This window comes from Patiria miniata, unplaced genomic scaffold, assembly GCF_015706575.1.
Source record: "Patiria miniata isolate m_02_andy unplaced genomic scaffold, ASM1570657v1 HiC_scaffold_29, whole genome shotgun sequence".
NCBI lineage: Eukaryota > Metazoa > Echinodermata > Asteroidea > Valvatida > Asterinidae > Patiria > Patiria miniata.
This window is the reverse complement of record NW_024037068.1, coordinates 13,042,189-13,069,995: the sequence shown is the minus strand read 5'-3', so window position 1 is coordinate 13,069,995 and position 27,807 is coordinate 13,042,189. Positions and strand designations below refer to the sequence as shown.

The 27,807-nt window shown below is 40.9% G+C and overlaps 1 protein-coding gene across 1 annotated transcript; it reads left to right on the top strand.

The window, feature by feature from the left end:
• The first annotated feature begins 386 nt into the window (after window positions 1-386).
• Window positions 387-27,807, top strand: LOC119735587 (cystathionine beta-synthase-like). Its single transcript, XM_038209350.1, has 13 exons — window positions 387-504; window positions 2,079-2,291; window positions 4,172-4,287; window positions 12,433-12,567; window positions 13,143-13,427; window positions 14,114-14,205; window positions 15,625-15,838; window positions 17,603-17,708; window positions 18,526-18,609; window positions 19,386-19,520; window positions 20,517-20,625; window positions 23,554-23,638; window positions 24,668-27,807. Exons 2-13 carry the CDS (start codon window positions 2,176-2,178, stop codon window positions 24,766-24,768), a joined length of 1,578 nt encoding a protein of 525 aa, XP_038065278.1. The 5' UTR covers window positions 387-504; window positions 2,079-2,175; the 3' UTR covers window positions 24,769-27,807.

The following is a 27,807-nucleotide window of genomic DNA, read 5'->3' as shown; positions in this document are numbered from 1 at the left end:
AACAAAAGCAATAAAATCATATAAAAATACATACAGTATTATAATAAAATTATAACACGCCTTTCGCATCCAAAGAATGCGCGCGCCATCAACATTCGTCATTATGTACCATTCATCGCAATTGTTTGTTTTTTTCTGAATAAAAAAGTATTAAACCCGGCGTGTTTACAATCGGATGGTGACTATTTTTCTCTAATAAACCGGGTATCAGATCCCCACACACAATATTTTAGAGCTAGCAGACTTAATTAAAGCAAGTGTCGATTCCCTTTAAGCGTTTCGAAAAAGATAAGAATCGATTTATCGGGGTGGTCTGGCGCTTTCAGACACGACGCGCGACAGACCGGTCGCACACGTACGTACTGTGCGTACGTACGTACGTACGTACATGTACATGTACGTAGTTTTAGTTTTCGTGTATACGTGGACACTACTCGACAATCCATCTGCTGCAATCTTGCAAAGATCAAATCAGTGTCTGATTACATTTAAAGGACTTTGAAGGTGTGTATTTAATGTGATTACGTCTTAAGGATAGGGGCAGTTCGTTGGTTGCGATTATTCGATATGTGTTTTACGTTTACAACCAATTTTCCGACAATGAACATCATTCAACATGTTCAACATGCGATAGGGGCCTGCTATGCCATGTGTGTGTACAGTGTCCGCGTACAGGCGTACGCCCGGTTTATTTCTACTCTACACGTGTTGTTTTTCACTGTCATGCTTCCATGCATGTTGCTCTCACAATGATACTTGGCTGTTTCCTAGAAACCTGCGAAATGTGTGATACTTAAGTAATGCGCCTATCAAATCGTCGCAGACCTGACAAACCGACAAATAAGCGAAAACCTTGTTTCGAGTAATTCACGTTTGAAGTTGGACCTTTTTTCTGGGCGCCGTATTTTACCCATAATGTTTCGATAAAAACCCTTTTAGTGTGTATTCGGAGTAAAATAGGAAACTTAGTATCTATCAGGTCGATTGTTTAATCAGAGAAGTTGTACGATATGATTTTATTTGATCGTAAACGTATTCGTCAGTTTGTCAAATTACATTAATCTCCAATAGCCGGTTGTTCTTCACACCGTTTGTATGCTATTCGTCGGTTTCTCGGATCGCACGTGCACGCGCGCGCCCTCCGACAAACTGACGAATAACCTTTGTTGGTACTTTGAACGCACACCTTACATTAGCTGGTTACCAGCGATTTGCTTGTAGCTATTCGTCAGTTTGTCGGATCGCGCGTGTAGGCGCGCGCCAATCCGACAAACTGGCAAATGACATTCGATGGTACTCTGAGCGCACACCTTACATAAGCTGGTTACCAGCGAAATTTCGTATTCGTCACTATGTCAAATTATGGATTTGTTTTTGTGAGTGATTCGCCACAAGGGGGGCTCTGAATCTCAAAATCCAGACTAAAATTCAGAATTTTGGCATAAATACTTGAAAGAGCAACCTTCATAAACCCTAAAAATATCAAAATCTCGAAATCGCCAAAATGGTCGATTCGCCGGTATGTCAGCTCTGCGACGAAATGTTCCCCCTAGCTCCCCCCCCCCCCTTGCAGCCCCAGGTCTGATGTCGGGATTTGGCCACGTTTTTCATGCCCCAGGGTGGGGATTTTGGTCACTCAAATTACATTTTTACCATTTGCGTGCTACATGGATATGCATTTAGGCCTACTAGGGCACCCCACGTATGTATGTCGGGGCATGATCGGGGATTGTCACTTAAAAGTGGGGATTTTGTCACTTCAAAGTGACAATCGGAATCCCCACGACTTGGGTGGGGCAGCCAGGGGGGGGGGGGGGGAGGGGGGGAACAATTGATAGGCGCATAATGTACTAATGTACGCATGCGCAGAGGAAGTGCCAGCACAAGAACGGAAAAAAAACTGCCGGACTGATTCACAGTGAAATAAATATAAACATGTACAAGTAAATGAATGATGTCTCTGCCCAAAACTCATTGTTTTATTTCACACAGTGAAAAAAAGACTAGACAAAATGGGCTTTCAATATAAAATTTATATGATGGTTATAAAACCACTGATTATTATGGTTCCTCCACAGGTCTGAGTTTATAAAGAGTCGTCCTCCGAAAAGTTTTGTTTCTCTCCACTCCCTGACTGTTTTCCCTGTTTTTTGAGTTCCTGTATCTGAATCGGTCATGTCTGCGGGAAGTAGCAATGACAGCAGCTGGATTGCACCTGACCTGCCCTCGCGTTGCACCTGGCATCTGGAAGTGGATCCCAAGACCAGTCCACATAATCACCAGTCCAACGCGTAAGTACTCCTAACATGCCTGAAGCTTGGGACTATAAGCAGGCACGCATCTGGAGGGGGGTACATTCCCCCCCCCCCCCTTTCCAGCTTTGACTCCATTGTTTTTTTGCCTACATTAAAAAAAATGTGAAATCCCCCCCCCCCCCTCTTGCTCTGACCCCCCCCCCCCCCCCCCCCCAAAAAAAAAACTTAAATAGACTTTACTGGTACCGGTAATAATATCCACCTGTGCACAAAATTCGGCCATACATTGTAGCCAGCTAGGTTATTCGTACGGGGGTATTTTTACACAATATAGTGTTGATGATCATCGGCACCTCATTGAAAGTCTGGTACGAGCTCCCCCCCCCCCCCCCAACCCACCACCACCACCTGTTGATTTTATGGAGGCCAAGTGTCCGGAGACAAAAAAAATCAGTCTAACTTTCAGCATTGATTTGCTGATGAATCAAATTATTGATTCTTACATGTACGTGTACATAAATTATGTATATTTACATACTAGTATGTCAGGTGTTTATTATAATTTGCATTATTTGCTGTGTCTATTTCCCCCTGCAGTTGAATTGTTGCAAAAGAATCACGAAAAACGATGCGTGACGTCATTCCGGTGGGTCTTAGGTCTATTGTGTCTCATGTTTTCTAAGTGTAATAAACTGTACAGGAGGGATCCAAAAAAAAGAGAAACCGACATATTATTGCTATAAATTGGAACAGAAGTAGGGCACATGTGAATCAAAGGGAGATATCCTCTGTTAGGGTTGAATCTCCTCTTTAACTCTTTCAGTGCCAAACTCGTACATGTACGAGGTATATTTGTTAGTCCAATAGCGCCAACCTCGTACATGTACGAGGTAAAGTTCGTAAATGTTCGTACTTAAAATTGCCAAACCTCGTACATGTACGAGGTAGAGTAAATATGTTATCAAAAGGGGGCGCTCTTGCTCTTTCTAATGGTACCATTTTCATGCATGTACGACCTGTATTTATTTTTTCATTCGAGTTCTTGCGAGAGGGCGCAGTACTAAATCTCGTATTTTCTGCAAAAAGTGCGGAATCTCCCTGTGTTCAGGCCAGTGTTTCAGGGTGTATCACTATGTTTGTGACTACTTTTGACTTACCAATATATCAAGGATATACCAGAGAGTAACAACAACAAATTTAGTGAGTAAAACCTATTTACTTTTTTTTTTACAGAATTTTGAACAATTAACATAAACGCTCGAAGTTGGGCGCTTTAGGGTTAAACTTTTCAAATTTCGCGGGCACTGAAAGAGTTAACATGACACCCTGGTCATGTCATTATACTCACGGTTGACTGAGCAGTGACCAATTTTTATGCAAGGGTCTACTTAGAGAATTGCGCCACTTTTCATGGTGAAGTCTCTTTTCCCCCCCCCCCAACTGCTTTGATTGGCAACCATAGCCTTTCGCTCTGTGACAGATGACACCAAAAAAAAACACAATTGAAAAGTGGCGCAATTCTCTAAATACATGTAGACCGTTTCATAAAATTGGTCACTGCTCAGTCAACCGTGCATGTAATGACATGATCAGGATGTCATTTTAAAGAGGAGATTCAACCCTAACAGAGGATATCTCTGTTTCATTCACATGTGCCCTACTTCTGTTCCAATTAGCAATAATATCTCGGTTTCGTTTTTTTTATTATCTCCCCTGTACAGTTTATTACACTTAGAAAACACGAGACACAATAGACTTAAGACCCACCGTAATGACGTCACGCTTTGTTTACATGTATGCGCTTTCCTACCGGTACGAAAGCCAGGTGGGACGTGTCATACATGCATTGCTTTCTTAACATCTCAACGAATCATTTCTTCACATTGTATTTTTCTTATTTTTTTTGGTTCCCCCAGGGAGCTCCTTGAAGCGCGGAAGAAAATCCTGCCCAATGTGCTGAAGATGATTGGCCACACCCCGCTGGTGCGAATCAACAACATCGGGAAAAGCGCTGGGCTGAAATGTGAACTGTGTAAGTGAAATAAGAAGACAATGCACTCAGAAATGATAACCCCGGAACCTCTAGTGAGAAAGTTTAAAGCCACGTCACTAGTGATGTTAGCCTCTCAAGCGATTGTATGATTTTCTTTAAATTCGGGCGATTCACGGTGCAGTGCACCACCAAGAGTTTGCCATGGAGAGTCCATTTTTCAAGTTTACGGTCGACAAAGCGCGGTCCATTTGAATTGAGTGTCAGTAGACAACGTGAGCTAATTTTGTAATAGATTGGGGCATAGCATTCTGCCGACTCATCAAAAAACACCATGTTGATTAAAAGAAAAAAAAGGGGGAACATATATATTCGAATCATACGCTTACGAAACTACTGACCGGAAAAAAACTTAACAATTTCAAATGTCCCGTGCCGCGAATTTTTCGACCTTCTCCCACAATGCACTGGGAAAAATGAACTCTCTGTTGCAAACTCTTGGTGGCGCACTGAATTGTGAATCGCACGAATTGTGTAAAGGTCGGCTTATAGTCGGTTGCACGATGGTTGCGCGACTGAAAAAAATACGCGTACTCATCAAACACATGGTTTATACATGAACATGTTGTTGTCACTGAAGTGCTAACGACTAGTCGTGGAAGGTCGTTTTCTTTCAATGTACAATATTTTATACCTTGTGTGTGTCTAGTACTACTAGATACACACATACACAGCACCGTTCTCACGAACAGCGGTGACAAATCACCAATGCACAAAATGTGATTTCTTACACGTCCGCAAAAGGGAACCCTAATTACGGCTGGAATCACAACTAGCACGAACAGCCCAACTTTTTGGGTTCGCAAAAGTGGACCCCGAAAGTCGTTCTCGCACGAATAACACAAGAATACTACCAAAGCGCCCAATTTTTAAAGGATATATATATCCTACTTTTGTTCTTTCCGATTAACATCATTTCGTTCATAATGCGTGTTGTAGCCCAATTGGGCGTATTCCAGGACGAAGTGTCCCTTTAAGAGTTAGAAGTTTGAGGGCCTGATGGTGCAATTTGGTTTTTGTGCCCCTGTGAAAAATTCAGCTCAGAATGAAATGTCAGGCTCTCTTTAGAACTTTTATGATTCATATATTAACCCTAAAGTCCCTAGGCCTTTTTGCTAGGATGTAGCCTCAATCCTGCAAAATCCTCCAATTGGCCTCATGGAAAAATAGCATATAGCCTCAATCCTGCAAATTCCTCTGTTATTTCTTGAATATGGTCCATGGAGGGGTGACCACTGCCTGAATCCTGCAAAATCCTCCGGCTATGACTGTCAATAGGCTGAGGCAGAGAAAGTGACATCCTGGAGCAGTGCGGAGGATGTCAAGTATAATCAAGGACTAAATTTATGCACGGCTGAGCATAAACAACACAAGGTCCGGCCCAAGACCTTGACACAGTGCGTATTCCGAAATCAGCAACGCACTTTTGCCATGTAACCTCAATCCTGCAAATTCCTCCAATTTGCAAAAAGGATTTTGGAGGATTCAGGGCGGTTAGGGTTAAAAGTCAATCCAGTCAGTAAACTACCGGTGCTTTGCAGCCGCATGTTATTTCTTTATATCTCTAATATTATAAATGCATGCATACCTATTAAAGGGACACTGGGTCCTGGAACATCCACATTGAGCTACAAAACGCACTTTGAACGAGATGATGTTCATCGGAAAAAACATTTAATAGTAGGATATAAACATCCAAACAACTATCCTTTCAAAACTGGGCGTTTTTGTTTTATTCCTGTATTATGCGTGCGAGAACGAATTTCGGGGTCCACTTTTGGGACCCCATAAATTTGAGCTGTTTGGATGCTGGTTGTGATTTCATTCGTAAAGTGTTCGCCTTTTGCGGACGTTGAAGAAACAACTTTTTTGCATTGGTGATTGGTCAAACCGCAAGGGAATGCGGGTATACACGGCACTTGAATTTCTGTTCATTTTTTTTATATGAAAGTCATTATGTAGATATTATGGGCACCATTAGACCTACATGTACCATTCGGTAATTCATGGCATCATTCAATTAGCGAACAATTTTCCATAGTGATATGTTACGACGATCAAGAACATCGGACGGCTCATTGGGCAGATGCAGAGATTGCTTCCTTTAACGTGCGGTCGATCTTGGTAAAAAAAAATTCCCCAAGTTCAAAGTCTAAGTGTGGAGGCCAGTAAGATTTTACCCATTCAGTTTTTACCATCGTCTTGGTTAAATCTTTTAAAAAAAAGGTAAAAAACATGTAAATTGTATACACGTGTACTGTACATGTACGGATATGTACTGGAGTACATTATAAACTGCATTTCATAAAAATAGAAGAATCATGATCGCCAACACCGTAAATGTTCGCGATTATGTACACAATAAATGTCATGCAATACTACCGATACATGTAGCAGCTGGCACCGCTCATTGCCTGGATATTGGCAGGATCCAGTACTGATCTTTTTGTCCTGGCAGTTATTCATAAGTTGACGTCATACTAGCATCCACATTTTGCCAGCTCCCTGGAGCTGCTTGTTAAATGAGAAAAAGGATTATCTGCATCTGTTGGCTTATAATACAATGTAAGTGCAAACTCCATGGATCTACATTGTATACAGCATAGCACCAGGATTAACGACTGTTCTGAGCTCTAGTACAAAATGCACTCAGTGAACTTGCCTTAATTGGTTAGACGCGTGATAACAGGCATTAATACACGTTGGCGCGTAATCGCGAATTTTCCAGATGTGCCATTGTGTTGGGTTTTGTAACAAAATCTAAAACGGAAATATTCATAAAACTGTAAGTAAAACTACTTCTTATGTAAGATATAGCCTAATTGCTCCAAATTATTTTAAAAATAAATACTTCAGGATATAACAGATGGTATTGTGCAGTTTTTGTCGTCATAGATGAAGTATTTACCCGGGAAATAAACGTCAAATTTCGAGGAGAACACCGTTTACCCAAATTTCGTTTTTAATTAGGCTTTTATTAAAAAGTTTTAGAGAGATACATGTAGGATGCCGAACCGATGAAACAAAAGCGACATTTCATTGTTCATCTTAAAGCTAAAGATATTGTGATCGGCATTACCATGGTTATGTAGTTATCAGTTATCAGAATGTTTTGCAAAGCGCACTCTTTTAAACATTTAAATTTGTAAACATGCTTTTCCTGACAACTGAGGACGCTGTTGCTTGTGATGTCACTTTAGGCACACAGTCTTCGGGTTAGCATTTTTCTCTTCAAATTATAAACACAACTTTACTCATTGAAATCATTGGTAGTGCTATACATTTTTCTCATTGTCTCATACTGTCATACTTGTACGAAAACAACAGATGAATCACCTAAAGCAAAATGAAATAACCACAGTAAAACCAACACATTCTGGTAACTTTTTATGCTGAAGCAGATGTAAAAACACTGAAGTTTCTGCCTTGAATGATATCACAGTTTTGCTGTTTGATGCAGAATTTAGCATAAAAACTAAACATGGAACACAGAGGTACATGTAAGCCTAAATATAAAGGATTGCATTTAAAAAAAAATCCATTTCATGGGCCCTTTTAACCTTCAGTCACCTGCAACTTCTATTATTGTACATATTCACTGAGCTACACAATGTATGAAAAAGTCAAGGCATTCTATTCAATTCTACTAAATTTCTAGCTCCATTTAAAGTTCTATTTGACCCCCCCCCCCCCCCCCGAACAACTAAGTACTGTTGAAGTGTGTCAATGTATAGGGCCCCCTTTACACAGGGCTGCGACCTGTGTAAAAACTGCAATTTTCTGGCATTTTCATGTCGAGCTACCGGCCGGTCAATACATGTAGCTCGACATGAGCTATGTGTACTTTGTGGTGTACGGTACTATCAACAAAATCTGCTTCCCTGCATAAAAATTGTTCGTCTGAATTGATTTTAGAAGCCTGCATGTTTGTACACAAATCGATATAAAAAATAACCAACCGCCTCGAAAAAAGTAATCAATGGGTGTCATTTGCAATTTTTGTTTGTTTACAATAATAACACGAGTTACTCAAAATCCAAAGAAGAATGTTCAAAACCTAACCTGTTGAAGTTTCAGTTCGGTGGATAATACGCTTTTCAAGAAAACAGTGAAAAAGCATGCCCAACCTTTTGATAACGAAACACGATTTTGTTTTTTAGAACTCTTTATTTTGAACGATCAGTCAAAAAGACTGATGTTTGGAAATCACCTACTTTTCTTGATTTCTTCTAAATGACACCAAGTCAGATGGAATAATGTCACAGGGTGTTTAATACTAGAATCATCTTCAATCCAAGTAAACTTTTGATGATAATTTGGTCATTTATGTACCTTTGGGATAAATACGGTACAAATGATCCTATGCCCTTACAAGGGCAATGCTGTACCTCGATCAGCATCCCCTCCCCCCTTCTCCTACAATCACACACTCCACTGCATGGAATAGGACGGATCTTGGAACTGCAAGCTCTGTTTTGTCCGTTGCCGGATCCGCTGCTGGTGAAACCACTGCACATCGGGGTGTTCCCTCACTTTCGTCTCAGTCTCCCCCTGAATCCACCTCAGTTCCATCTGATCATCGGTCCCGTTCAGCGTCGCATTGGAGCTGGCGTGCACAAACAGGTAGTGGTTGAGGAGCTCGCCGACTTGGCCGTGATTAAGTAAATCTACCTCTTTGGCAAAGCGGTTGGCGATTTCGTTGTAGTCAGTCCGTTGGACGGTCTTGCGGTGGGATGCGATCCAGAACTTGACCGCCCAGGACAGCGTGGATCGCATGTCTGCGGCCACGGGGCTGGACTGCGCCTTGTCGTCCGCGTTCGTGGCGTACTCCTGCCGGTGGATGTACATGGCGCGCAGCGGCCGCGGGTACATGACCCAGAAAGCGATTAGAACGTGGAAGTGGCGTGGCATGACCTCCTGACCTCCAGAGGTCAGGGTGCACCGGTCCATCTCGATGATTCCGTTGGGGGTGAGTCCGTCCCGGCAGGCAGCGGGTGCATCACCGTGGAGAAGACAAGCGTACCCACAATGCCTTGGGAAACTTCAGCTCCTGACGCACAGTCGGGATAGCGCCACTGTCCTTGCTCTAGTCTTAGTGCGTCCTTGGCACATGGGTCTGTTCTCCTGAAGATTAGGAAGATAAAACAGGGGTGTGAAATCTCAGCTTTAAAGCTGATTTCAGCTTTTTTGGTTTTGGATTTCAGCTTTTTTTCAGCTTTTTCCCTCACTAGCTGTGTACAAAAGTATAAGAGATCTCAAAAATTCAGCTTTTTTACACCTTTTTCAGCTGTTTTCAGCTATTTTTATCAGTGGTTACTCACACCCCTGATAAAAACAAATTCAGATAATCAGTACAGCTGGTAGCCCATGCCCTAACACTGTCCTGAATCCTCAAATTTTAATACATAAATTATTTTGCACACCCCCTAGGGAGTTAGGGTTAGGGTGTGTTCAAAAATCGTATTAAAATTATTAATACAAAAATTATACACACACATACCGGTACATGTACGGTAGGTCTCCTGCATGTACATTCATGTAGGCCTACATTTCCACATGGACATGTGTATGTGAATAGAATCCGAAGAATTTGCAAATGTGCAGAGCATGTCAAGACAGTGAAATACTGGGAAACACACAAGTAGCAAACTTCCCTGTTTTATTTACACTGTAAAAGGTGATATAGCACAACCTTCACTTACACGTGTACATACATGTATGCACATGTACACACATGTATACATGTTGGTCACCACTGTGATCCCGAGACCAACCTCGTCCTCAGGGTGTCGAGCCGTACGCACCCACCACTACCTGCTCTCTCAAAGGTTGGAAATAAAGTAAGCACTGGGGATGAGGTTGTCCCGAGACACACAACGTGTATATCGTACACTGAGCTAAGAACGACACGAAAAAAGTATTCGTACTCAGTCATGTCCAATGTAAACAAGCAGGTTTTTTTCGTCTTTTCTCGGGAACGGTAAGACATTAGGTTGGTTTCCTTTCAACCAGATGTTTGAAGTACATGTAGGCTATAAGTAAACAATCCAAAACATGAAAGTTTGGGGGATTTAACAGGACCTAGTGCCCCTTTAAATAAGAAGCAAAACTTCCATGTCGAAATTGTCACAGCAGAACTCCCACGAGTTCATATCAGAAATTCATATAATTTGCATACACAATGTACACGTAGGCACTTTTGCAACTAGAATAAACTGTCCTTTACAAATATATACATTGCAGCCTTGTGTAGGTGGTCTTCCATGGTTGAAGGGTTAGGCATTCAAATCCAGGCCATTATTGTGTGCTTCGTCCTTGCCATAATAGCGTCCCTGTCTGTTTCTTTGGTTCTCATTTCTGACGGACCATATTTTGGTCTCCAGACCCAAGAAAAAAAATATTATATTATTAAAATATTATTATTACCACCGACCCTGTGTGAAATTGTTTCTTCCAATTTGTTATTTGTTTTACTTTTTTTGACCGACTGACCCTACTTCAGAAGCTAAAAATAAGAAAACCCTGCAAATAAAAATGGATGCCTTCATGAAACCTAAATGACAATGTTCATGTGGGGCATTCATTGTGTTGTTGGCCCAACACATTCTATAGAATAAAAAAAACTTTTGAATTTTTCTGGCAAACCCTTAAAAGGAAGATACAACATTTGCAAACATCAAAAAACGAACAAAATATCACGAAATACCTTACTGGATTGTTAGGGAGTGACATTCTAAAGCATCCTGTAAAATCGTGGCTCTTGGTGTGCTGACATTTTCAAGAAAAGATGTATTTTTCTGTGTAGTTGTAAAAACTGTATTTGTTTCAAAAACTGCTCCTAATTGTTCCCATTTGGTTATTCCGCATTTTCATTGCAATTGATTACACACCTGTGAAGGGGTACAAGCCTGCTAGACTGATTCTCTGACCTTACAATTCCTCAAAGTCTATTAATTGCTCCGTTTCATCTTAAGTGGGGTCAGGGAACCAGACTTCAAGAACATGATTTTTTTTCCCCAGCATCTACAAGCCCAAAAGGTGAAACAAGTCAGTTTAATAAACAATATTTGCTATAACATATTAATCCTCCAAATCCATTTATTTCTGAAAATTGCAGCAAAAGCAAATGTTGTACATTCCCTTTAAATAACACAGAAAACACAGTGTCAATAATAAGTAGCAGTGAATCCATGAATACATGTTTTAAAACACTAGCACTCTCTTTTTGCAAACTTAATCTATAGAGTCTAAAGGTATAGTAAATACTCTACAAAATGATCTGCATCCCACCTCAATTGGACACACCAGTCCAGAGATACAACTAATTAAATGAAAGGACTTGAATTCCAAGTTGGGCCACTTTTCAGATTATCTGGTATCCAGTGAAAGGCATTCACATACCGAGAAGGTGTGTGAATGCCTTTCATTGGATACCAGATAATCTGAAAAGTGGCTCAAACATACAGATGTTGACAGTCTTTACAAGCTTTTTAAACCAAAGGTACAAATCATACAGAGCCAAAAAATCCTGTCAAGGGTAAAGAAATACTCTCATCATCTCATGGTAATTGTTTTAGGCCCCCCCCCAAAAAAAGTGTAGTTTCCTCAGAATTTTTTTTTACTGCTACATTATTTTTGCGAGGGGCAAAACCCAATATAAAATTTACATCTCTTTCAATAACCCTATAACTCCCTTGGCCTTTTTGGTAGGATGTACTATGTAGCCTCAATCCTGCAAAATCCTCCAATTGGCCTCATGGAAAAATAGCATACATTGTATGTAGCCTCAATCCTGCAAATTCCGCCATTATTTCTTGAATATGGTCCACGGAGGGGTGACCACTGCCTGAACCCTGCAAAATCCTGCGGCAGTGACCGTCAATATGTTGAGGCTTGGCAAGTGACATCCTGGAGCAGTACTGAGGATTTCAAGCATAATCCAGGACTATATTTGTATGCATGGCTGAGCAAAAGCAACACATGGTCCGGCCCAAGACCTTGACAAAGTGCATCCTACGAAATCAGTAATGCACTTTTGCCATGTAACCTCAATCCTCCAAATTCCTCCACTTTGGCAAAGAGGATTTTGAAGGGATAGGGTTAATAGTTTTTGCGTTCTCTTGCCAGTGGCCAAGTGCGAGTTCTTCAATGCCGGCGGCAGCGTCAAGGACCGGATCGGGCTACGGATGGTGGAAGAGGCAGAGAGGAAAGGCGTCTTGAAGCCAGGGTACACGCTGATCGAACCGACCTCGGGAAACACGGGTGAGGAGCCACCTCATTGAATATCTGGGATAAGTTGCGGACACGTTTATCCACAACAGGCTCATTGTAAACACCGCCAAAAAAGAAAGAAAGTCCGCACTTATTGAAGGGGTCATAATTTTAAATCTGATCCTCTTATGATGACGCCACTTATATAGACTTTTGGAGAATTTTGTTAGCTACATTTTGAGGCCCCGTTTGCTACCAAAGACTGTAAATCGTCCAAGATTGACAACGGTTTGTGAAAAATGTTGCAGTTTGAAAAGTTGAAAATTTAAAGATTACGGGAGGATAAATTGCTAAGTGCAAATGCCATAAGCCAGTAATTGACCCCTATCGACTGCACAGCGTCCATACAATGCGCAGGAGGTTATTTTTGTGTTTTACGCAACCGAACCCCGCCAGCTACGGTCAATCATGACAAACATCGCTGGTGGGTAATCCAAAAATGCATGAAAAGAACAACATGCAAGGAGCACGCACAAACGTGCTTGGGCTAATCTGAACTATAATACATGAAGCCAGGGACTATGTATGGTCAATTTGTTGTTTTCTTCTGTTGCTCTTCACTCCAGGTATCGGCCTGGCCCTGGCAGCCGCCGTCAAGGGCTACCGTTGCATCATCGTCATGCCGGAGAAGATGAGCAACGAGAAGGTGTACGTCCTGCGGGCCCTGGGCGCCGAGATCGTACGCACGCCCACCTCGGCAAGGTTTGACTCGCCAGAGTCGCACATCAGCGTGGCCCAGAGACTGAACAGGGAGATACCAAACTCGGTCATATTGGATCAGTACAGGAACGAGGGCAACCCGCTGGCCCATTACGACACCACGGGCCAGGAGATCTGGGACCAGTGTGAAGGTTGGATACCAGTGTCATGGTTCAATCTAGTAAAAAAGCATTTTAAAGAGGAAACAAATATTTTGGTCAATAACCCTCCTGCTATCTGAACAGTCACTGATAGTCAAAACATCAATCCTTTTCCCCTGCTAGCCTTTTGCACAGGCTAGTCAATAACAGTCAGATCATATTTAAAGCGAGCTCTGTGACAAGTCAAATTCAGTCAACGGACAAAAGCAGAGTGGTAAGCACAGCTGGCTTATCAATCACCGACAGTCAAAGCATAGCTGCATCAAGTTACATAAACAGTCACATCCGATAAATCCTGCTTTATGCAGGCCGGGAGCTCTTACATGTAACTGTTGAGGACATGATTGACAAGTCATTGGAAGTTTTAAAATATTTTGAAGCTACATAACACGTAGATTACCCTGACAGTCCCGAGTCCTCCAATTTAAAATGATTTTTCACACATCCTAGGAATTTAGTTTAAAGAAAACAAATTTCAAAGTAAACTTCCCAGATGTGCTTCACCAGTATTACATACACAATAGCAAATAAAACAGAAGTATTTATATATAAACACATGCTTAACGAAACTAGTTTTTTTAATAGGCGGTTCCCAAGACACTTGTTTAAATTTTAGCAGAACAGACAACAGCTGTAAATACCTATAAAATATTTCTTTTGACTTTGTCTGTTACTAGGCAAGGTTGACATGGTTGTCATGGGATCCGGGACTGGTGGTACCATGACGGGTATTGGTCGGAAACTCAAGCAGTTGAACCCTGATATCAAGGTGAGAGATTAGGTGCTAGACCCAGGCGAACAACGTGTACATTAAAGACACAAGTCAAAACTCAGAACATGTTAACCACTTGCGGCTTTCGGAACAAGTGACAGATGGAAATATCTGTCAGCTACCCACTCGAAGCGAGAGAGGCCGGAAATATCAGTGTGTGCTACCCACTGATCTCTATATAAAGACTGGATAGCGGATATGCATACAACATTCACACAGTAGACTTTGCATATTGACCAATTCGCCCCCGGTCTCACGAAGATGGCCGCGCATAATACGAATGTTCTACGCGTAAATACGCGCGCGTTGTATCAACAGTTGACGCGCATTTTTGTCACGTACACATATTATGATGTTCTACAAGGAACACATTTCCGTAGTGATTATTATTTCAAAAACGCCGAAAAAGTGATTTGCGGCATTATAAAAGTAACCACTACGTTAGACAAATTGTAGTAAACCTTGGTCAGTTGGTCAGTGGTGGTGGCCAAAATATAAGTCAAGTGAGCCGCGACGTTACAAAAGAAATCAAGCTGTCTATAAAAACGACAACTTGTCCTTTGTAGATCACCAGCCGGTCTCACCAATATGGCGTCAAATTCGTACATTGTGCGGCTCTTTATTAGCTATCCAGTCTTTATATAGAGATCAGTGGTGCTACCCGCAGGTGACGGCCTGAACCCGTCTGGCATCGACGTTCATTAAAAAACAACCCCGCGCCAGGGTCCGGTCAATGTCAAAATAATCCATCAGATACTGCCAAACCATGGAATGGATTTTCATGGACTTGTAGCCAGTTACATGTGGTCTAAAGATTGTTGTGCTGAGAATACTGCAAGTTGTTTTAAAACTCAGGTTGCACTGAGAAAACAAAATAAGCGTAGACACTAGTTTTTGTAATGAAAGGTTGTAAATGAAAGGTTTGCGGAAACACCATGTGCAAATTAATCTCTCAACTAAGAGAATGGTTCTGAAAAGAACCAGAGGTACATGTATAAACTCCAGGTTCCGGTCAGTACATGTATGCTCTGACCGTCTTCAGGGGAGTGCCTAAACTCTAAGAAAGTAAACACTTCAGTAGTAATTGGGTGCACTTAAGTAGTAATTGAGAGATTGGGTGCGAGACCCAGGTGAACTATGTGTATATTAAAGACACATGTCAAAACTCAGCACATGAAAAGGTTTTGTGGTATTCGGAATGGATGACGACACGCAACAAGCGAGGCCGGAAATATCTGTCAGCAACCTGCTCCCTTTGCATCCACACCCAAAAAAGCAACCACACCTTCAAAAAAGAGATTTGTCGCTGTCTGTCTGACTCCACCCCGAGCTTCACTCATAGCCGTTTTGTACCACACATTTTGTAGCCTTTGGGGATACTGGGTCAGAATTGCTTTTTCTTTCTTTTCCCCTCAGATTGTGTCGTTTGATCCCCACGGCTCTACACTGGAGCCGCCGTTCTTTGACAAGCCAACAAACCCAAATGCTCCCTACGAGGTGGAAGGCATCGGCTATGATTTCATCCCCACTGTCTTAGACCACAATGTAGTTGACGACTGGGACAAATGCGAGGACAAGGAGTCATTTCTGATGGCCAGGAGACTGATCAGGGAGGAAGGATTACTGTGTGGTAAGATTCACTGTTGTAGTCAAATCCGAGGTTTTTTTTTTTTATAAATCCTCACTCTTCCCCTCAGGTCCTTAGAAGTCTTCACACATCCTCACAAGTCTAAAAAAGTCCTCGCAAGTCCTCAAAGGTCCTCACAAAGCCAAACAAGTCCTCATAAATCCTCACAACCACTGCATGTCCTCACAAGTCTTCAAAGGTCCTCACAAGTCCTCACTTGTCCTCACAAGTCCTCACATGTCATCACAAGTCCTCACAAGTCCCTGCAAAATTCCTCACAAGTCCTCACTTGTCCTCACAAGTCCTCACAAGTCCTCACATGTCATCACAAGTCCTCACAAGTCCCTGCAAATTCCTCAAAGGTCCTCACGTGTCCTCACAAGTCATCCATTCACATGTCAACACATGGACAAACCAATTGACCATGCCAATTGTAAGAGCATCGCCAACATGACTGTGATTGGGTATTTTTTTTGGATCGTTTACTCGTCCTGCTTCAAAACTCCAGGTGGTTGAAAGGAAACTTACCTAATGTCTGACAGTTCCCGAGAAAAGACGAAGGAAAAAAATGATTGTTTACATCGGACCCGGCGGACACTTTGTGGCCTAAGCATTTTCCAACCATGTCCATTTAATGTATGCAACACATTGTGGTGTGTCATATTATACACACAGCGCCAATACACCAATGTTGTTTCTCACATGTCCGCATAATGCGATACACTGTGAGGCAGGATTCACAACAACAGCGCGATTTTTGAGAGTTGCAATTGACCCCTGAAATTTGTTCTTGCATGGTTCTCGAAAGAATAACACAAAATTGACAGGATGGTTGTGTGGACGTTTATATCCTACTTTTAAATGCTCTTTCAAATTAATATCATTTCATGTAAACACATTTTGTAGCCCAGTTGGGCGCATTTTAAAATGTAAGGTCCCTATAATAGTTCACACTGTATACTACAGACATTTTATTTCAAACATGTAGGCCTGCAGACTGCGCAATCGTTTGCCGAATTTATCATTCCGGTCTGTGTACTTCCTCACTTGATATAACATCTGGGTTTTTTTTCTCATAATTTTGCCATATTGGCTGGCTCTTCTCACTGATGCATGGAAATTAATATCTCAAATCCAACTGTACACATAATTATATTGTAAGTCTGATATTATACTACAGACCAAATACATGTACATGTACTACAATACAGAACATGTACGGTACCTGTACATGTACTGCATGTACATACATGTACATGTACATATATGTACATTTGTACAGGTATAATGTACATGTATGTGTTCGTGGGAACGTATGCTGTTTATAAAAATCATAGACAGTTACACAAAAACTTTGCAAAGATCTTTGCAATCATGCTACAAGCATCAATTGGGACCTTTTTCTTAATTTCCTGCTCTATGTCATATCACAGATCCTTTACACAAGGATAAACAACTCGTCCAAGCTTGTGTACAAAATGTACGGAATGGTTTGTCTAGGGACGTGATATGCCGCGTCCGCACATAGAACAATGCAAAGAACAACAATGCGCGCGCGTAAATGATCGCCAACAGCCGGCGTCCTGACAGAAATTTGACCACTGAAAGACTGCAGTTGTGCGCCGAGTCTTGCGCACGCACGCACGACGCGCAAGTGTCATATCACGCCTCTAACCAGAAATTTGGGGAAGTAAATCCTTGTGTAGAGGATCCGTGGTCAAATGCACCAATGGACAATGATGGATGGTTTGGTCTTGGTTTTGGTAGGTGGGAGTTGTGGAGCAGCTGTGTCTATAGCTCTGCAGGCTGCCAAATCACTTACAGAGGGCCAGCGTTGTGTCGTCATCCTACCAGACTCTGTCAGAAACTACATGTAAGTAGATTTATTAACCCTATAGTTAATGCAGCGCCCGAAACCGCCCTGCCTAATTCTTACTGTAGTGTCTGCTATATTTTCCTTTGAAAAAAAAAAAATCCCCCAGAGATTACAAAGAACAAAACGAAATCTTTTTAAATAAAAACAACAATTTGTTTAAAAATAATGAAAGTAAAGAAAACTATTTCAAAAATATTTTTAAAAATTATAAAACGTGTAACCATTTGAGCTACAGAAGCGTTCTAGTTGGACGGGTAGTGTAGTTATAAATGTGGTATAGATGGTGATTTTGCAATGCCGTAACGATAACAGTTAAAAATCGCATTGCGGCTGTTGTAACAATAGCAGCTACGTCCAATAACTCTTTAGTCACCATCTACCAAAACCACCCTGTCTATTATTCCCTGACACCATCTGAGTACTCTCTTGTTTGATGGCTTTATTAGTGAATCAACACAATGTATCACATGTGCTAATGGGTTCAATGCATCGTACCGGTACATTAGCCCTAACCCCTTGGACTCTTTTACTAGAAAGTATCCTGAATCCGCCAAAATTCATCAATTTGGCCATGCCAACAATTTTAGTGGCCAGTGAGTCCATCAGAATCCACCAGTTAGGCGGGAGTAAATCTGTTGAGATCCTGAATCCGCCAAAGTCCCCCAACAGCTCAATATAGAGGTATCGTGAATCCATCGAAATCCCCCGAAACAGGGGTGTGGATTTTGATGGATTCAGGTACGTTACGGTTAGAGTACAAAAAAATTCACAGGCAGAATGAGATGATAATTGTTTTTATTTGTTTTTCTCAAAGGACCAAGTTTCTGTCTGATGAATGGATGGTAGAGAAGGGTTTCATGGACGTGGAGCACGAGGGTCACAACCCCGAGAAAGAATGGTATGGTCTATAATGCAAATATGTAAATATATTGCCTTTGATATGCTAAACATGCCCCTGGGCCAAGATCAATATTCCATGTCTCTCTTATGTTGGAAACAACCATACTGGGGGCAGGCTGTAGTACAGTCTTTGTTAAACTTGACCGTTTCACAAATCAACCTTTTTGAGTAGCAACATATTTGCATTAATTAACCCTATTAACCGAACACAACCCATCAAATTTCAACAACAGGTTTTGTTTAAATCTGTTGGGATAGGTACAGTACCCCTAATAAACTGATGGTCTTTTACACTGGGGTTGGCATACCTCCAGAAACTAAGTCCAGCAGTGTGTGTGTACAGTTTCCCATGTGGGTGTTGGAATTGGCTAGAATGGGTATGGTTCCTAGTAAATTAGGCTGGGGAGTTAGGGTTAATAAGACTAGTTTAAGAATTTAAATAATGCCTTATGATGTTCAAGCCGATATATAGATTCAGTGTATCTACATGCAATGGGCTTGCCTTGAGAGTAAAGCTTCATTTTGTTTTATCTGTTCTGTATACTTTGTATATCCATCCAAAAGCCCCATGAAGCAATTTTGACTGACAGTCTAAAAGGACATGAAATGTACCTGTAAATACCAAAAGATCATGTTTTAGATTAGGAGGTATGCAACACATACATGTACATATACGAAACATGTCTGCCTAACGGATAAACAAAGTGCGTACATGGAAAGGTGGCCTTAGCTTTGGTTTCCAATCTGTACCCCGAACTGTTTGTACGCTGACAGGTGGTGGAATTTGAAGGTGGCCGTCCTGAAGATTGATGCCCCGCTGACAGTCTTACCGACGGTGACCTGCCAAGAAGGCATCAACATCATGAAGAGGGAAGGATTCGACCAGCTGCCTGTGGTGGGAGAACTAGGGTAAGGCAAGACCATCTTTTCAAGCTTGTTCTGTTTGCTAGATACTCCGATATTTTTTTTTACATTTTATTTCTTTCTGGTAATGAAACCAACGATTCCTCAAAAGTGCCCTAGGCACTGTAGCCCGAAAGCCTGACGAAACCTGTAGAGAGGAGACAATGAGAAGAAATTACAGTTTTAGAGGTGGGAGGAAAACCCCGGGAAAAAAATTCTGGGGAAAACCCACGGAATCAGGTTGGGACTGAAAACTCAAAACACATATTGGCCCAGGTGGAATTCGAACCTGGGTCACAGCGGTGGAAGGCGGGGAAAGTACCGCTAGGCCTAACTGACTCCCAGTGGCAGTGTACAGTTCATGAGATGCTCATGCTCAAGTGTGTAGAAAAAGCCAGCTTGGTATTTCAACTATGTATGTGCACAACGTCACGGGTCATTCGGGATAATCAGACGATCGAAGGCGCATGAACGCGTGGGCGCACGACGCTTGCTTGTCAATTACGGTGACTGCTCTATGTTCCGACACCCCTATGTTCCGACAACCTAGATTGTGTTACTCCCGGTTAGGGTTAGGGTTAGGAATAGGAATATGTGCTGTCGGAACATAGGGGTGTCGGAACATAGAGGTGTAACCTCAATTACGAGTAGAATGGGCGTGTGTGTAACATTGCGTAACATCACGTCAGTGGTTGAAATCGTTAGTCGTTGGAATACCAGACTAGTCTATTAACCAGCGATCAGTGACCACCGTTAAAGACATTATTGAGATGGCTGCAAGTTAACACATAAATGTACAGTGAAATCTGACTGTTGGTGACTAGCCTATATAAAAGGCATGGCAGGGAAAGTGGATGGAATTTTTGACTGTCTGTGACAGTCTGTTTAAACTGTATTTTCTTTTTTCTTTTTCAATTTCAAAGCACCTGTTACAAAATGTTGCCTCAATGCTTGAGGCGTTGTGATTGTTTTTTTTTACCTATTTTCATGGTTCTTTTGCAGAGATGTCCTAGGTGTAGTCACCCTAGGCAGCCTGATGTCTCACGTGATGGCCGGCCGGGTCAAGCCCACCACCCTGGTGGAACAGATACTCTACAAACAATTTAAAAAGGTAAGGGAAAGTAAAAAGGTGCCATCTCATGAAATATCCGGGATGAGTTGCGGAGAGGTTTATCCCCAATAGGCCCATAGTATCGGGTATTAGTAGCAGGAATCTGATCAACTTCTCTGGACACTGCCTGCAATGTTTAAGTTTTAAAGGGTACATGAGATGAATTTTTCTGAGGAAGTCATTTTGTGCAACTTTCTACTCCTCTTAAATGTATGCAAACTATTTGACTTCCCATTTTGGTGAATTATTGAAAAGTGCACTTCAATAAACATTTAAAATTGTCCATGCTTTTCCGGACAACTGAGGACGCTGTTGCTATGAATTTCAGGAAGACACTGTTCAGCTTAGGGGTTTTCTGATCAAATTGTGAACCCTAAAATTTGCTCATTAAAAACATTTGTGAGAAAAGTTTGTTCATTGGCTTACCGTAATTTTCGGAATATAAGCCGCGCGGCATATAAGCCGCAGCACGCAAAAATCTGCAAATTAAGATTTGAAGTCGGCGTATAAGCCGCACCGGCGTATAAGCCGCACCGACCGCAGCAGTTCAATTTTGTAAGGCCTCCAAATTCTAGTCAAAATGCTCTGAACCAGTTCCATTTGCACTACGAAAGCTATAAAAGGGCCACAAATGTTATGTCAAATCATTTACAGTCGATTACTCTTACAAACAAATATGGAAATTGATGATAAGAAATAAAAAACGGGAATTGCTGCCGGCTGGCTAGTCAGTGAGCCTGTGCCGGCGAATGACATTATTTTCCCCCAGCACTTGAGAGAGTATGCAACCCACCATGTGTTGTCTGACTGGAGCGCTACAAATCCTGCTTTGTGGCAACAGCCCCTGAGTTGTTTTGTCCTAAAGGATAAACAAGTCCGTTTTTACAGCAAAACTTATCAAATTGTTGTGATTACTAACAAGTAGTAACGTCAAAACTTCAAGTTTGGATGTAACTTTCTTCGAAAACAATCAACACGATGCTGAGATTTTTATGGACGAATCCATTAATTTTGTAGGGGTGGTTTCACCCCTGTTTTGAGTTTTACATCGTTTTTTGAATACATTTCAAGAAAAAAAAATATATTGTGACGTTGAACAACTGATTATCAAATAAAGATATGTTTCAAACTCCATAAAAAGTATTAGTTGTCTTTTTCCTTTTTTTAAACTGGGGAAATATTGGTAATTATTGTTCCCAAGAAAGTGCACCCCTTTATTACCACAAATGGTGTGGTCCATGGGGAATCCCTGCAGCATGCATGCAGCATACATGTAGGCAGCATCACGTACGGCCGGTTGTCGATGTCCAAGGGACAGCTTTCACTAGCCGTACTTTTTACCGCTCGGTACCTTTTTGTGGGATGTGCTTTCGGTTTGTTAATGACTTTCTTAATTGATAATTATTTCAGCAACACATCTCTTCTTGTACCAGTACATTAAATACACATGTAAATGTCATTTTTATTCTTCAAGTCTCGGCGTATAAGCCGCCCTGTGTATAAGCCGCAGTAAACATTTTCATGGGCAAATTCAACGTATAAGCCGCGGCTTATATTCCGAAAATTACGGTACTGCCATGTACCGTCACAACAACAAATCACCAAAGAAAAGAAAATTTACGACCGCAACATATCCAAAATTCTGCCAATTTTTGGTGCCGTATCTCAGCTGTAACGATGAAGTTTCTTCCTGAAATGATTGCTCACTTTGCTCATGAATATGGGAATTTACAATTTGTCACCGACACCACGAAGTAACACCCATCTACATACCAGTAAAAACTAGCAATCGGAGAAAACGGCAACTAAAATTGAACGCCTTCTACACTTTGCGTCAAAACGACAGAGTATTTTCAGTTGGGTTTCTCGTTGTGGACACTTGATGAATTGAATTGATTAAATCTGCTGTTTTTCACCCGTTTGTGTATTAAATAAACAAGAAAAAAAAGAGAAAAAAGATGAGTGTTAGTTCGTGAAACCGAAAAGGCTGCGAAACTGTAAATTCTCGTTTTCACGAATTAAACACTCTTAATTCAATGTACTCAAAACGAGGAAAGTGCAACTTCAGGTCAGCGCGCGCGCGCGCTCATACAACTAATTACAAGAAGAGTGTTACTTCGTGAAAACGTTTTTGCTCACTTAAGAGCAGAGTGCGCGCCATGCATTGCAATGGTAAATGGAACTTGAGTGTTACTTCGTGAAAACGAAAATTGTCACTTTTGCGCAAAAGTTGTCATGGATACTTAGCGTAATTATTAAAGTAAAGCTCTTGAAGCTTTGAAACTTCGTGCAATGGTAGGCCTTGATGAATAATGTTTAAAAATCAAAAAACTGAAAATCGAAAAAAATATGGTTTAACACGGTAGAGTGTTACTTCGTGGTGTCGTTGACGAATTGCATAAAAACCAAAAGGGCACCAAAATACCCTTGTAAATGGCAAAACGAAAATGAATATGGGGTTAAATTGGACACAACGGTGCATTTTCAAAGACTGCATTTTAAAAGTTACATTGCATGCGCCCTTTAAGGTTGGAAACAGTGCTGATAATTTCATTGCTGAAAAATTCTGGAGAAGTTGTTTAGCATCCTGCAACTAGTACCCAATATAATTGGCTGTTGCTGTGAAACTTGTCAGCAAATTATCCCAGATATTTGATAAGATTACTCCCAACCATTATGTCGGGTTTATAGCAAAGGAGACTAAAAATAATAATAATAATAATAATGTTCATATGACAAGTGTTTTCATTATTTAAATAGATTCATATCATAATTTATATCCTTGCACATTATGTAAAAACAAGTGTTCATGTGTAGTTATCACACAGTGTTTGGGGGATATTTTGTGCAGTTGTCAATTTGATCACACTTACTAAACCTCATGTTGCTGCTTTAATCAATGCCTAAATATGACCTTTAACCTTGCAGGTGACCCTTGACAGTACACTTGGTCAGTTGTCACGCATTCTGGACCACGATCACTTTGTGTTGGTCACTCACAACCAGAAACTTTGTAAGTACATGTACCGGTATTGCAACAGGCAACGAACAAGGCCCACATGAAAAAAAAAAAAAAAATGCTACAATGTAGTATCATCTTTGTTAGCAAAAGTTCTGAATACGGGCTGAGTTTGTTTACTGTATTCAAGCTTTCCCGTTTTGCAAAAACACCAACAAAAAATGATTAAATGATGGTGATCTGCTTGAAAAGAATCAAGAACTAGAAATGTGTTTCGGTAGTTTGAAATGACTCTGTGACATGATGACGACAAGAACGTGTACAAAACCTATGGAGAAAAGAGTGTGTACAAAGACGATGGAGAAAAGAATGTGTACAAAGCCTACAGAAAAAAGAACGTGTACAAATCTATGGAGAAAAAAATGCACATTTAATGTGACGTAACTTGACACCTGATAATGTCATCGTGACGAAAATCTTCAGCATTCATCTTCGGGTGGAAGCCTAAGTATCTGCCAAGTTTGAAGTTGATCAGACTTTGTACCAAAGTGTGTGGGTAAGAAGAAAAACATGTACAAATACTATGGAGAAGTGTTTGAAAAAGAACAGGGGAAAAAAACAGAAGAAAAAAACTAAATCTTAGGGAAAACAGGAGCTGTTTTGGCTGAATTGCCAAAACTGAACCCATTAAATGTTATAATGTAACTGCAATTATTTTTTTTTTATCAATTAATACAAAATTGTATTTCATTAACACGACAGAGCACTAAAATTGCATGGAAACATCTGACATTTCAAGAATGAGTTGATCTTTGTCCAACTATTGCCCATTAAATGCGATGACATCTACGGTAGGCAACATATGGATCAGTATTTTGAGAGACAATCATTTTTAGCCACCGACTCATTGTCATCATCAAAAAGGGGGGGAAAATGCAAAATTGCAAAAGCAACCCTAATAAGGTACCCCGTTAAAACCTGTAAAAATTGTCCACTAAAACCTCAAGGTAAATTTTGAGTAATTAACACCTGTTCAGTTTTGCATTCTCCCCTGATTGATTTGCCTTTTTCTCTCCCGTCAAGATTCTGGCGAAGAGGGTTACACCTCCAAGGAGGTCATTGTGGGCATTTCTACTCGCATCGACTTGCTGAACCACATCACTAACAACCAGCCTTCATCTTAAAGATCCCTCCCAGTGTCGGAGCTAGCTCTTCACAGGTCACGGTACCGATGGAAACTTTCTTAAAAGGTCCCTCCCCCCAACCCTGGTCAGTTTGACAAAATCAAACAGTGGGTGAATGTGTTAGATTTTGTTCACCTGAGCAGAAGAACAAATCATTCGTACGTTGTGGTTTTGAAGTGAAAAAAAAAATGGTACCGATCCTAACTTTCTTAATAAGGTGCATCCCTAAAGTTTGTCGTTCGGAAGCACACGGTGCCAACAGGATTTTAGAGCTTCCAGTTTGGCCTTGGTAAGACTTGCTTACCGTGTATCCAGTGCGAGAGACTCTGCATGAAAGCAAATGGTATGCCAAGAAGTTCAAAGCATTTGTGTAATTATGTAAGTTAGTTTTAGACCCCTGAAATTTCAGTAACAACTAGAAATAGATTGTTTCCACTTATCCTCCAAGGGAAGGTGAAGATTTTATGGTCCCACTAGCTTAATGAATGTGTATGGATCTCTCTGAAATTGTTTGAAGTTTTTAAGGCTTCATGTACTAGCTCAAGATATGGAATTTATTGTAAAAATCTATGTCATACTGACAAGATTTGTTTTACGTCAGTGCGAGGTGCAAAAAAGAGGAGCAGGACTCGTATTGGTCTCGGGTTCAGTTCCCACTCTAGGCGATTTATTTGTTGAGCGTTACACTGAACTTTGCTATAGCAATGATATTGAGGTAGATTGTATAAAAAAAGTCTACATTTCGATGTATATTTTATTTTAAAGTTTTATGTGTTAAAAATAAGTATACACAATGTATTACAATGTATTACAATGTATTATCAGTTATTTCTAAGCTAGTTTGGGAATTGGTAACCTTCTGATTTGTAGAAATATTTGTATACTGCTTGTCCTGTCAAGTGTACCCACCTTTCTGTGTGCTGGAACCGTTCCTCTATTTCAATTGAAGTATTTATTTGGTGTTTGAGAAGTGTGGAGATATACACCATGTGTAGTTACTCGCTAATTGATCTGTGTAAAAGAGAGGTGGTTCTAAGAATAAGCATGTTAGTGTTAACTCGACGTTTGGGGAGTCGGGCTGGCGCTGTGGTTACTTTCATCGCCTTCCACCGCTATGGCCCGGGTCCAATTCCTGCCCGGACCACACATGTTTAGTCCCTACTGTATATCTGATTCCGTGGGTTTTTTTCCCCGGAATATTCTGCTAGAGTTTTCCTCCCACCTCTAACTAAACCTGTTATTGCTTTTTATTGTCTTCTCTCTGCGGGTTTCTTCAGGCTTGCGAGCTACAGTGCCTATAGGGTGCTTATGAGGAATCCTTGGTTTCATTACCAGAAAGATATACTGTAATATAATACATCTGACCATCGTATACGTAAGGGCATGTCTAAACCCTAGTGAATAAATTGGTCTTCGGAATGCAATCCCCTTGACGTGGCCTGGCCTGGAGGGGGAAACAAAAGCTACTCAAACGAAAGCTTGTCATTTTTTTATTTTATTTTTTTGTTTTTGTTTTTGTTTTTGTTTTTTTTATTTTATAATTAGATGGATGTACAGTCATTTCAATTGAAGCCATTGACGGTTTGCCCCCTATAGTTATAAGGTATACATGAACCAACGTCTGGTCTGGCACATGTTCAATAGCTGGCTGCATATACTGGCCTGCCAAGCTTAGTCGATCTACACTTGATCTCTGCCTACATGCTTTATGCGTGCTTGTGTCTCGGAGGAGTTTCTTCGATATTCTTCGATGTGTATTTTATTTTATCAACAATGAATGCACAAAAGGTTTACCCATGCCTTTCCTAGAGATACACAACCATTGCCTTCTACCTCCCATTAATAAAGGTCTATTGATCGATTCCCTCCCTAAGACTGACTGAGGTAGTGGCATTGGATCTTCGGTTTCCTTTCTCCTCAAGAGATACTTCACATGGGTGTGTCGACAAACTTTCCCCAAGTCGCGTGTTCAGGCATGAAGAGCATTGAATCGCATGTATTTATTCAGATATTGGCAATTACGTGGCATTAATATTATATTCATTCTTTATGGTGTGGGAGGTCGTTCCCAAACAAAATTGCTCACATTGAGCTGAGGCTCATTCAATGGGCCCGGTGCAGGAAGTATGGCGCTGTATATGGCCTATGAAAAAAGCCAGCGTTTGAAGCAACCTTGTCCCCAGTGACTATTTTATTTTCAACCGATAGTACACCCTGGGTGGAGAACTTGCTTCCTGTATCCCGATTCGATACTGTGATAGCAAGTAATGTAGTTGTATCGCGTTCTTGGCGATTTTAGTAACTTTAGCAACACCATGGGGTTTTGGGGGTGTGTTTTTTTTAACTCATGCATTTTTCTCTGCTGTATTAAATTTGATAGGTTGTCGGGAAAACAAGTTCGTGGTTAATAATGGAATTCGCAAGAACAGTTGAATTAAATGCATGCCTTAAATTAGATTTTAAGATTTTGTTATGTTGGTCTCTTGATGACGTTTATGTACTGTACGTGCATGCACTTGAAAATGAAGTACGTTTGGTGGGTGGTGGTTTTGTGGTGCGTGCGCTATTTAAAACGTTTATTGCAGCTTCAAAGATTGAACCCAATTGGGACTTTTATTTTTATTTTTTATTTTTTGATGAAGTTCAAACCTGTTCTGGAAATATAAATTAATATAAATCGGGCAATATGAACTTCTGTAGTTGCCTGAAATCTTTCTCTAGGCTTTGCCACCAACTGAAATTCTACCACGCAGCACTGATTAGGATACGGTAAATGATGAGTTAAAATTGCACTGGCCGTCACTCTCATGTGCGTAGACTGTATAGTTCAATTTTGTGGAGGAGAATATGGCATGTACGTTTTCCAACTTGACAACAAATTTCTAGGTTTGGAAGTAGATTAATTATTGTAATTTTAAACAGCACCCTCTTTCATTATAGCATATGCTATTTGAATTGGAAATTACGCATTAAGTGGTTTGGTTGTGCGGCTCAACGAAATACGTATGATTATTGACGGATTTCAGTAATATTAGAAAT